The 12,546-nt window shown below is 33.0% G+C and overlaps 1 protein-coding gene across 4 annotated transcripts; it reads left to right on the forward strand.

Moving 5' to 3' along the window:
- Window positions 1–1,259: 1,259 nt before the first annotated feature.
- LOC108570028 (beta-arrestin-1) lies at window positions 1,260–9,301 on the forward strand. Of its 4 annotated transcripts, XM_017931847.1 has the most exons (11): window positions 1,261–2,095; window positions 2,761–2,882; window positions 2,947–3,038; window positions 3,095–3,282; window positions 5,110–5,300; window positions 5,429–5,710; window positions 6,740–6,883; window positions 7,210–7,353; window positions 8,556–8,642; window positions 8,703–8,843; window positions 8,903–9,301. In XM_017931847.1, exons 2-11 carry the CDS (start codon window positions 2,848–2,850, stop codon window positions 8,991–8,993), a joined length of 1,395 nt encoding a protein of 464 aa, XP_017787336.1. In that variant the 5' UTR covers window positions 1,261–2,095; window positions 2,761–2,847; the 3' UTR covers window positions 8,994–9,301. The 4 variants fall into 4 exon arrangements, with proteins under 4 accessions (XP_017767779.1, XP_017787336.1, XP_017767784.1 ...); XM_017912290.1 differs by lacking the exon at window positions 7,210–7,353 and having other exon boundaries at window positions 1,260–2,095; XM_017931857.1 differs by lacking the exon at window positions 6,740–6,883 and having other exon boundaries at window positions 1,267–2,095; window positions 8,903–9,299.
- The last annotated feature ends 3,245 nt before the right edge of the window (window positions 9,302–12,546 follow it).

Genomic DNA, 12,546 nt, shown 5'->3' on the forward strand with positions numbered 1-12,546 from the left:
TATGAAATTAAATTAATTTCAACATTGCGTGTAATTTTCTGAACAACAGTTACAAATTAAACTTTTATTTGAGCTTAAATATAGAAGAGCGTGCAGGCGGTAATAATTCTGAATTTCACATGTGCGTCGATCCTTTCATTATTAACAAGTGTGTCTGGAGTAGATGAGTTCATCAATTTTGTATTCAGCCGTTATATAAAATATGTATTCTATATTGGATTACTTCTATATACCGGGTGCATCTCACAACACACTTGTAATTTCCCTTCTTCTATGAATTACATTACAACTAATTGTCCCGTCTATTAAAAAGCAAACAAACATTTTTGATAATATGTTTAGTAGGTTGATTGGTCTACATAAGTGCTTCTCAAATATTGTTCCACATTAAATTAGATAAGAAAACTTAAAAGCAATGGAAACGTGTATTTTATATAATTCTATTCTTATGCAGTACGAAAACTGAATAGTGATTATAGGTAATTAAGTATAAAGGAAATGGTTTCTAAGTTTGGAATATTTTAACGACATATTTATGGTGTCCATCAGTTTTCCAATACCAAACTTTGGCAAATCTCCAAACATTAGTCATATTTATTATCAACTCTGCACGTTGCGTTATAAACGCAGTTTTAGCGCAATTTAACCCACAGCAATATTATTTGCGATTGTTGTTTCCTTTATTTTCTGATAACACTAAAATGATAATAACTCAATCCTTTTTTTAAATATTCATATTCAATGTAAGTCTAATGAAAATCTAAGTGATAGCAAATAGTGAATGAAAATTTGAAGGCTGATAATAAAATTTAAATGAAAAATATTATTAGTAAATCTGATCTACAAATTGCTCAGACAAGCTTTAATTGCAGATTACAATGCTGCATCTACACTATGCCTGATTTGAGACTTCTTTATTCGTATATTTTCAGAACCTTAAATGGTAGCTAGCAAATGGGACATTTGCTTGTCCCACAGGTTATTGGGACAGGCCCAAAAAAAATGATGAGTTGGAACACCCTGTATAGATCAAATGCGCACGCCTTTCGTTCCACGCTGTTCAAATGTCACATCCGCAATCAATATGCAATTAATATTAAATTAATCCAAATTGGACGAGTGCGTCTTGTCGGTGGATGGAATGATTTATCGATTCAAAGCTCTCTCATTCATGTGCGAACTCAGTTTAACAACGAAGTTCGTTGAGGGCGTGTATGTGTGGTTGCCTGACCGTTCTGGGATCTGTACTTTAACAGCATCCAGGTCGAATTTACTAACGGAAGAAGTGTGTATTAGGGGTCTAAATCTATCATTAGGTGGTTTCCTGTGATAACGACAGGAAATCCGGTTTCCGTCAAGTTTCGCGCTGCCGATTTGAACCTGCTGACAGTTAGAGTAGTTCATTTGAGCCGACTGCAAATATTGGTCAAAGGTGAATAGGTAGTAAAGAAAAAAAGAACAAGAAGAGAAAAAGATCACTCCCCACCGCAGATACCAGATACAATCGTTCCTTCTTGTTGTTAGTCGATGATTCGAATTGTTATAATTGTGCTGGCAGTTGGCTAAACGAGCGCAGTGAAAATCCCTACGTGCGATAGAAACTAAAAAATCCCCCAGTCAGAGGCATCATCCATCTATGGTATATCTGGGTATATATATTCAATAAGCGAGAAAATAGCCGCGAGACACGGCCCGATAATTCGCAGAGTCGCAGGGCACGTAACACGAAAACAGTGAGCAACAAACGAGGGAGGAAAACAAATCTAATTGAGCAGTTAAACAGAAAGCGATCAGGAGAGGAGAGGAATAAAGTAGATTACACATTGCACCGTTCAAGTGTTCCAAACCATCGAGTTCAGGTTTATTGTGGTGTGCGGTCTACGTAGCTCCGGTAGGGCTGTAACGTGTAACGAACGCGTAACTGCGAGCGCAGAATTCCAAAGCAATAATACGAAATACGGGTTATATTGTTTATATGTTGACTATATGTGTAGTTGTTTGTTGTAACGTGCGACCACCGATAAACGAGCAAAGGTCCCACCACGTCCTATAACACCCTTTGGATTGCTGCAGGAGCGGAAGACGATAGTAACGAGTAAGTGGCAACAGCAGCAGGTCACGTACAATTTTGGGCCAATTAAACGCCAATGGTGTTCATGTTGATGAGCAAACCTCACTGCAAAGTGGCCCCAATTGAACTTGCATAGCTTCATCAATTTGATTAATCAGACAGGGGTTCGGACAGACATAAATGTTTACAGAAGCCAGTGCCCTAGGAGTGAACAAGCTTCCATCAAATTATTTTATCACTGATATTTAAAAGCAAATGAACCTGGAATCTGTTTGTTTAGCTTCTGTGTATCTGGTTATTATCACTTTAAAATCATAACAAACATACTATGAATAACTTTTGTATAAACATTTTTCGCACATACACCAATTTCACTCCATCCACAAAACCCACCAGCTCCATTCCACTTACTTTATCCATTTTTTTCCCTTCCCCTCTCCAACAGGCATATTTTTATATAAACATACATACAGATTGCTTCAAATAAAATTCAGTTAAAATTGAAGCACAGTGAGTCCTTGAATTTTATGTGGTTTATACTAGATTACATACACACACACTCTGATAAATATATATACATACATATATAAATATATATATATTCCATTACTAAACCACAAAGCTTATCAGCAGTGCAAATAGCTTAATTCAATTTTGCAACGTTCATTTTTGTTGTTGTACTCTGGCAGATCATACTGGAGGGTGTCCAAGTGCCAGCACGCAGTCCTCAAGACTTACAGCCAACCAACTCTGGGTTGGCGCCAGCAAGTCCTGACATGGATGACACCAGCAGTAAAAGGCAGGCTACAAGGTAGGAAGCCGAAAATCGGCAAGGGACCAGTGATAAGAAACTGCTGTGTTTTTTTGAGTTTTAGAGTGTTCAAGAAGAGCTCTCCTAATGGAAAGATCACCGTTTACCTAGGCAAACGCGATTTCGTAGATCACATATCACATGTGGACCCTATCGGTAATTCGAATTTTATTCGATCTGATGACTTGGTCTAATCATGTTTGTGTTTGCAGATGGTGTTGTTCTTATAGATCCAGAGTATTCGAAGGGTCGTAGGGTGTTCGGACACGTCCTGGCCGCCTTCCGCTACGGAAGAGAGGATTTAGATGTACTCGGTTTAACCTTTAGGAAAGATTTATACCTCGCCGCCGAACAGATATTCCCGCAAGAAAACAATACTAGACCATTAACTCGATTACAAGTAAGTGCCACCTTCTTTATACTAAATGTTTTTATCCCACGTAAAGTTCGATGGAATTAATGTTAAAATATTTAACATTAAAGCGAAGATGAAATCTGAATCCTACACTCCAGTCACTTGCTTCCAGTAAATCATGAGCAAATAATGCAAACCTAATCATTGTTATTGATATTGGTATATGATTATTGCGATATGTGCATTTTTATAAATAGTGAGTTACTTAATATGGGAAACTATTGTTACAAACGTAAACGGATGTTACTTTATATTAATATTGACTAATTTGAAATTTCAAGTAAAGTACGATGAGTCGTTTAAATTCTCTATATGAATAATATTGTAAACGATTTCCCAATATGATTATTGTAAATTGCGTATTGTTACTTAATATGGGAAACCATTGTTACAAATATAAGCGGATCTTAATACTAATTTGGAAATCTGATGAGTCGTCGGAATTTATATATTTAAACTTAACTTTTAACGAACTTATTTCAATATCAGAACTAGCAAAATACACTAATGGAGAAAAGGCAATATTCAAAAAAGGCTCATACATATATACGACTTACGTAGCTAATGTTTGGAATGCCAGATTGAATGTTTGTTATCGATTGAAGAGTAAACAAGTAGAAAATAAAATATATTTTTGGAAAAAAACGGAACGAAAGCTTTACATGTAGCAAAGTAATTTTGAGATTTGTATTAATTCGAAACGAAAAATTGACAATGTCGCAAAACGAAATTTACTAATATTTAAAGAACACTTTGGTTCAACAGTAAATAAAAACATCCAAGCTTTAATGCTTGTTGACGTATTATGTTACTTATTGTTGACCTACGCAAAAAGCGGATTTATTTGCTACTTCAAGTTCTAAATATTAGTATTATGTAAACAAAATAGTAAATATTACTCAAAAAAATATGGAACAAATACTTCTTCATTTCATTTTTTTACGATATACGATGCGTATACAGATTGGAGAACTACGAAGATTATCAATTTCGGTGAAGTGTGCATTACAACGTGAAATATGTAAGGATTTAACATATTCCTTTGGAGATGTCTTTGAAATGGATGCTCGTGCTCTTGAGACGATATTCGTATGAAATAATATTTCCGTAACAACTGAAAATAAGGGAATTACGACGTTGTTATTTTTACGTGGATTATGATGGGAAATCTATATATAAATGACCATGAAATCAGTACCTAAATATAGTATTTTTAAACTATATTAAGATCTTAAGTCTCATTCCAATTCCCAACACATTTATATGATATTTCATTCATAATTTACTTCATTATAGACTTGAAAATTGAATTATCTTTAATTATTTGTATGCCATTTACATGTAGATCAACTAAACTGAAGTAAATTCAATATTATTGATCGTAATGTAAGAGTAAATACAGAGAAGTACGTTTTTTTATGAACGTATTTTTCATTACTATAAGTGATTGATCTTATTCAATTACAATTTTGAAGTTTGATTTCAATTGATCTCAAGTCTGTTGTAATAAACATATGACAAGGTTCGAAGTTTAAAGTCGGAGGTGGTTTTGACCGGTAGGTGCAAAGTGTATCGAATTATCGGTTCGTTTCCTATTAATCCCAGACAATTGAAATGTTTCTTCGCTATTTACACTTGATGAATACATTTATTAAACGGACGCAATATTTTGCAAATAAAGAGATTTTCAATTTATTTTAGCAATTTCATATTAATAAAATAAGGAATGTATTAAGTTTGCAATATTTAGAAAAATGAAATGTCTCGGTTTTAATTCTAGAGGTCGTGTTTTTTTTCTCTGTTGTTGAATAGGAACGTCTAATTAAGAAATTGGGACCAAATGCATTTCCGTTTTATTTTGAATTACCACCACATTGCCCTGCTTCAGTGACACTGCAGCCAGCACCTGGTGATACCGGCAAGCCTTGCGGTGTCGATTATGAACTGAAAGCGTTCGTAGGGGAAACCCAAGATGATAAACCGCATAAACGAAATTCTGTGAGGTAATTGCCTTGTCCAAGGTGTGTCGCGAAGAAAGGAATATCTGGAATCGCGACATGCCTATGATATTGTTATTGTAGTCGATGCTGATACATCATATTTGCGTGCATGATTGATGGTTGTCTTACAGGTTAGCTATAAGAAAAATAATGTACGCTCCGAGCAAACAGGGAGAACAGCCGTCCGTCGAGGTGAGCAAGGAATTTATGATGAGCCCTAACAAATTGTATTTGGAAGCTTCGTTAGACAAAGAGTTGTACCATCACGGTGAGAACATCGCTGTCAACGTGCACATAGCCAACAACTCGAACAGGACAGTGAAAAAGATCAAGGTGTCTGTTCGTCAATTCGCTGATATTTGCTTGTTCTCAACTGCACAATACAAGTGTACAGTCGCCGAAACGGAAAGCGAGTAAGTTGATGCGTTCCGATCCTCCTATATACAAATTAATTACACGTTCAATATCGAATTCCCAATTGCTCCCAATTAGTCGCTACTTCGTCCGTAAATGCGCTCGTCCTGTTTTTGTTCTCCAGCTATGGTTTGCATTTTCGAACAATGGCAAGTACACATTCCATTGTATTTGGCGTACGGACCTTATCTGTCCTGTCTGCCCATCCACTCGAATTGCATTTCACATTTATCGACAGATAAACAGAAACAACATATTTTTTTGGCTGATGTCCCTGTGCATAGCATAGTATCAAAACTTTATTTTCATATCTATTTCCAGCCGCGCTGCACGAAATAGAGCGTACGTGATTTTGTCCCCGAGTTAAAATTATTTTGCGAGGAATCTATGCAGACATATTCAATTTGGTTGCTATTTGTAGTCTTCGTTTAAAACCGCGAATTAGCCGGGTTTTGTCAGTAGAAATAAATTAGTATCGATCCTCCTGGAATAATAAACATCCGGTTGAATGTGTAATGATCGTGGGAAGTAGCGACTAGTTATTAGCATTACTAAATATTCATGCACCAGTTTTAGGGAGTAACCGATATAAATACATCCAATTATTTTTAGTTATCTTGTTATGTTTAAAGGATATTATTATTTAAAAGAAAAAAGAATGAAGCAAAACAGCAAATGCAAAACAAAACGACGTTTTTAATTTACTAGAGACTGCGTTTTTCGTTCTTGCTATGTAGTGCAAAAGAAAAAATAAGATTAACTAGAGTTTTTTTTTTTATTTGTTACGTATGATTTTGTTTTCTTAGATGTACTTCTTGCAAGGTGTCGTAACTGCACCTGTTGTTAATCCTTTATTTCTTTATTCTTGTTTTCTTTCATTTAGAGCGCACGTTTGCATTTCGCTAAGAGACTGACAGGCGTTAAACACATAACAAATGTTATTAATCTCAAAGAACTGTAATCATGTGACGCATCCATTTGAACACTGAGTGGAGTCAGATAATATAATAGGTAGATGCATATTACAGAGCAGGTTGCCCAGTTTCGCCCGGATTTACTATGTCGAAAGTATTCGCAGTACGTCCTTTATTAGCAAATAATAAAGATAAAAGAGGGTTAGCTTTGGATGGCCAATTGAAACACGAAGATACGAATTTAGCGTCGTCAACTATGTGAGTTAGAGTTAGAGAAGGACCGATTTGTAATTTAAAACCTGGTGTTGGTGTTTGCATGAGTAGGTACAGAGACCAGGCAGGCGATGGGGAAAATGATCTATGTGTATCAAAAAAAAAATACAAGACACCGTATTTTGTTTTTGTTATTTTTCTCCCTAATTTACTTATTTTATAATTTCGTCGTTTGTTCTTGTATGGTTTTGATTTTTTTTTTGCTCATTTGATTTTGTTCTTTTTTTTTAATTTGATTATTATTTTATTAATTTAATTTGATTATTATTTTATTTTTGTATATAACTAAAGTATGTGTGTTGATTGGGCAGAGAAGGCTGCCCCATCGGCCCTGGCTTCACACTGAGCAAAGTGTTTACTTTGACACCTCTTCTGGCCAATAATAAGGATAAGTGGGGCCTTGCATTGGACGGACAACTTAAACATGAGGACACTAATTTAGCATCGAGCACTTTGTAAGTCTATATGCTTTGTATATACGCCTCGATGTCCTTTTTTATATTTATATATATATATATTCACGTAATCAAGTTCCACTACTACATGCTTAATTCGCTTTTCCCATTGGAAATAGTGTATTCGAAACGAACGAAAAATACAAATCATTTAGATTTTATTATTTGAGTCAATGTTGTCCTAGACGAGGCATGGATTATGTCAGTTTCAACATGTGCTTGGCTATCTTATCCTTATTTAATTGCCATGTGTATGTTGCTGTTAACAAATACTTCTTCTACTTTCCTTTTTATTTTTCGTTTCTGTTTTCTTCTTTTTTTTTTACATATATGTTTTTTTTACTCACATTCAATATGCAAAACAACCCCAAAACGTATGCAATTCCAGCTCTCTCCACTTTCATTAAAACCACACCCTTTGGGTGTGCCTTATGTTCCATTCGTTTATTACATCTATGGCTTAAATGTACTCTGTCCTATATTACCACAAACCACAAAAGTACTACAACTTCTTTGCAGTGTGCATTAGTAAAACGTAGAGTATTTTATTATTTCTATCGCGTTGATTGCATTCTGAAATCAGTTGTATGACCATTATTTTTCTGCAAGTTTAGTTAGTAGATAATGTAGTTATTTGAAATTTAACAAAAAAATATTCAATAGTCAAATTTCATTTTGGCTTTCGAAATTTCAAAATCAAATATTATAAGTAGAAAATAGTTTTCAAAATCATTGCTCACTGAAACGGTCATCGAGTCATAGGATTTTCCATATATACAGAAAGTATGCGACTAATGATTATTTTTGTCATGAGTCTTAATGGAGAATGTCGCTGATTGCTGATGACTCAACCTGTAAGCGACTTTGCAAGAACACAAAATGTCTTCTATTTAAACCTAATATTTATTTATAAATTACTTTTAAGATATAACGTCAATAATCACGCGATTTGTCCGAATGAAGTGATTATAAAATCAATTATGAGTTGGGATTGTAGAATTTCTGAACGTGATTATTTTGTTTATTTGTTTTTGAAAGTAGTATAGAAGTTTTTCATTCCAATAATCCTTTGACTAGTGTACATTTAGAAGCCTTTTGGATATCTGCAGTTGCGTACGTTTTGGTATTTAGTTAATTTTTTACACCTTTCCCCCCTGCTCCAATGATCGATGCACAATACTGACAGTATGTTTTAACTGTAGAGTGGCTGATCCGCAGCAACGTGAGAACCTTGGAATCATAGTCCAATACAAAGTGAAAGTAAAGCTTTGCCTGAGCGCACTTGGAGGGTAAGGCAATAACGCTATGGTAGACAATACCAAAAGCTATATATATATATAATTTTCTAGTGACCTTGTCGCCGAATTGCCGTTTATCTTGATGCACCCGAAGCCCGAGGAGGAGCTTCTTCTGCCGGAAACATCACGTAGGGCCAGTAATGAAATGGGCGCCAACGTTTCGGATGATGCTAATTTGATACAATTGGATGCGTAAGTTGTGACTACTTTCATTCAATTATCTTAGGTATTAAATGTAGGAGACGTTTCAGGGATGAGAACAACGTTCAGGATCACGACGACGACATCATTTTCGAGGACTTCGCCCGACTTAGGTTAAAAGGTGGCGAAACGGAAGCATGAAGTAGACGTGTTAAACGAGTTAACTATATTTAATATCAGTTTTGGGAGTAGGCGTGATCCCTATCGTTGTGCCCTAGTCAAAAACAAAATTTATTAAACCAGAATTAAGATGTAATGCCGAGCAAACCGTAATTATATAAACATACTATACAATGTATTTATATATATATACAGACACACACCGATATACGTATGTATGTATATGTATGTACATATATATAGTGCGAAGAGTCTACTTATGAATTAAAGATAAATATTTGATGGAATGTATGGAATAATGCAAGAAAAAAATAATAATATTAATAGGTTATTAACAAAAGTCTATAATATATATATATAAATATATTTTTTTGACTTATTTTCAATTTATATGATAATAATTAGAGTGAACTATAACCAACGTTTAAATGCAAAATGAACAGGAAAAAGCAAATATTATTACGAAAGGCGGGAGCAGGAAAAAAAAACGAAAAGATTTTATTGTTCAGTCATTCAAACAACAAAATGGGTAGATAGAATGGTGAAGGCCTTCGGACCGTACACTTTCTCTAACAATTATCCTATTACTTAATAAGTTTTGATTTTCGTCGATTCGTTTTTCTATATTAATATATACATGTACTTTTTTTTTCGTGCACAAAACGCTTAGTTCTTAATGGCATTTATAAACATTGTAACACGTAATTTTGTATTTATCGTTTCATTTGTGTATATATCCGTATACATGCGTTAAAAACGAACAGTAACAAAATAACTATTTAACAAAAGGAACACCTCCATATTTTATAATAATAATAATAACAAGAAGAATAAGTGTATTAAATCAGCAACTACAAAGCAAGCGTAAACAAATATAAAGTAAATTAAAATAAGCACAATGTGACTTCAATATATCCGGAGGGATTCATTCTTATGAAACATTAACTCTCTTCAAGTTGATAGATTTAAAAAGTTGAAAAAGAAATGCAAATAATAAGTATAAGTAAATTAAAGTATTCTAAATGTATTTCTAATGCACACATAGTTTAAACGAAAGAATTTTTTCGGACGATATGAACCCAAAGTACCTTTACTATTGGAATCTTAAAATAATAACATTGCATTTAACTACCAACATTTTCGTAGCCGATCTCAGTGTTTTTTATAACAAAATTATTAATACTATATATATATATATTATATCTACGATGAATATATATTTTTGTGCCACGAGAACGTATTTACCACCAGGAAATAACGAATAGGAAGAAAGGGAATTCATACGCTTTATTTTTATATAGTTAAGATAAAATTAAAATTCCTGCCTTGTGATAAATATATTTTCGTATTTTTTTAGTAATAAAAAGTATGAAGAAGAAAACCAAAACAAATAATTGATGAGTATAAGGTAATATATACAACTAAAAAAAGTAATACACGCATGGGAGTTTGAAATACGGGATGAACAAGTTAAAAGTAAAACAGCAAATATATATATATAGTGTCTTTTTTGATGTGGAGCGGTTTCGGTGTAGTCTTCGCAACACATGGCTCAATGGATGTTCTTCAAATAAACAGGACGATGATGATGGAGTGTGAAGAAGGTGAAGAGGAGCGAATGATTTTTTTTTTAGACTACACTACGCGAAAATTTCTTGGTGTTTTTGATCAATATAAATATATATATATTATATATTTTGTGTTAAATGTTGAAATAATATCTAGTTCACTATTAAAACAGAGAAGCGAATGCGGAGTAAAAGTAAAGTAAACGAATGAACGGTTCTTGCGTGAGATGATGAAATAGGTTTCGTAGCTGAACGTAATCCCAGTTTTTTGGAGCATTTTAATATTGTACTAGTCCTATTTCAGTTGCTGGTCAATTTCACGAACGATCAGCCAAAAAACGATTAGTAAACAAAACAACGTCCATAGAAGGAACGCTTACAATTACTATAATATATTTTCTAGCAATTTTCACTTACTATTTAAAAACTAAAATACAAATTTCGCTATTACAAATTTAATAAGAAAAAAATAATTATATATATAAAAATAAATATTAATTATATGTAGTTGCGATGTCCATAAGACGTCGACATTTCGTGTGTTGTTGTTTATTTCTATTATTATTCTTTTTTTGTAAATCGTCTTTTGTTTCTGAACTGCAATTCTTCCAATTTCAACAGACTGCATTACTTAAAACTGATAAATTAACCATTGTGTTTGTACTTTATATACATATAATGTTTGTGTTATATATTTAAATAACACGAGAGAGATATATATATATATAAAACAAAATCAAGTAAGAACGTTATAATTCGAAATCCAGTTCAATTATAATTATGTATTCTATATATATATATATTACTCTTCGATATAATATTATTACAATTACTATATTATTTAATAGAAATTAATTGTATTTATTCGTTTTAAAAAAAGGTATCTAATTTTATGTACTATAATGTGTATACACTTATAAATTTTAATAAACGTAAAAAAAAATATTCTACAATCGTTTTCGATTACTGCATTTCCGTTTACCCTAATCTATTTGCTTACAAATGTTTTTGATATTTTATCTATTTTACAATTGTTTCTATTATTTGGAATTGCAATAATCTTAATTAATAAAAGTTCGTTACATAATACTAATTTAATTAATAAACAAAACTGTATTGCGTAGGCAGGGTTGGGAATCGCTGCCCTAGATCAACAAGGAGGTTGAAGATATCTCAAATTGGTACAATATCTGTAAGAATAAACAAATATATCTTTAAACTAAAATTTACATATTGTGTTAGAATTTAATGAGCTAAATACCTGTACAACTAATTAATTGGATTTTGAATATAGAATTTAATTTTAATCCCATAGATAAACCAGCTTATGGTAAATCTAGTGGATCAAACGAGATCCGTAGCATATTCTGTATGAAACAGGTGCAACCTCATGAAGGTAAATGCGTACGGTCTTGCATCAATTCAGAGGCTGTGTTTTGCGCTTGAATTCGAAAGAAGATAATATACCTTTAGCAAAACGGCTATGTTTTGCGCTTGAATTGATACCTGGTTATCATCTTCGAGAGAAGATATATACCTTTTGCACCTGGGATGCGGCCACGTGGAAGCCGCTGCTCTCTTCACAGCAAATGAGAGCAAACGCGCGACCGCACACCCGGAAGGAATCAAAAAGAATAGAGGGAAAATTTAGGATAGAAGGAAATGCTATGATCTAGGTACCTGAAACAGAACACAAAGAATTGACACACACCCGACACAAAACATGAACGAAATATAAGTTTACACAATCTATAAGATCGTATTTAAAAAATACGATACACATTTATAATTACAATAAAAATAAAATTGCATTGCACATTGAACATCATTATAATATTTAACAGGAGAGGAATAAATGGAACGTCCATTTTTCTCTCATCTTTTTTATTTTTTAATTCTTTTGTTTTTTTTGTTTTAGATATTTTTTTTATTATTGTTATTAAACCATTTTTTTTTTCATTCCTTTGTTTTATATATATGTTTATTTTTTAAATATTAATCCATAT

The sequence above is a fragment of the Nicrophorus vespilloides genome, unplaced genomic scaffold (assembly GCF_001412225.1).
Source record: "Nicrophorus vespilloides isolate i.1.1-1 unplaced genomic scaffold, Nicve_v1.0, whole genome shotgun sequence".
NCBI classification, from domain to species: domain Eukaryota; kingdom Metazoa; phylum Arthropoda; class Insecta; order Coleoptera; family Silphidae; genus Nicrophorus; species Nicrophorus vespilloides.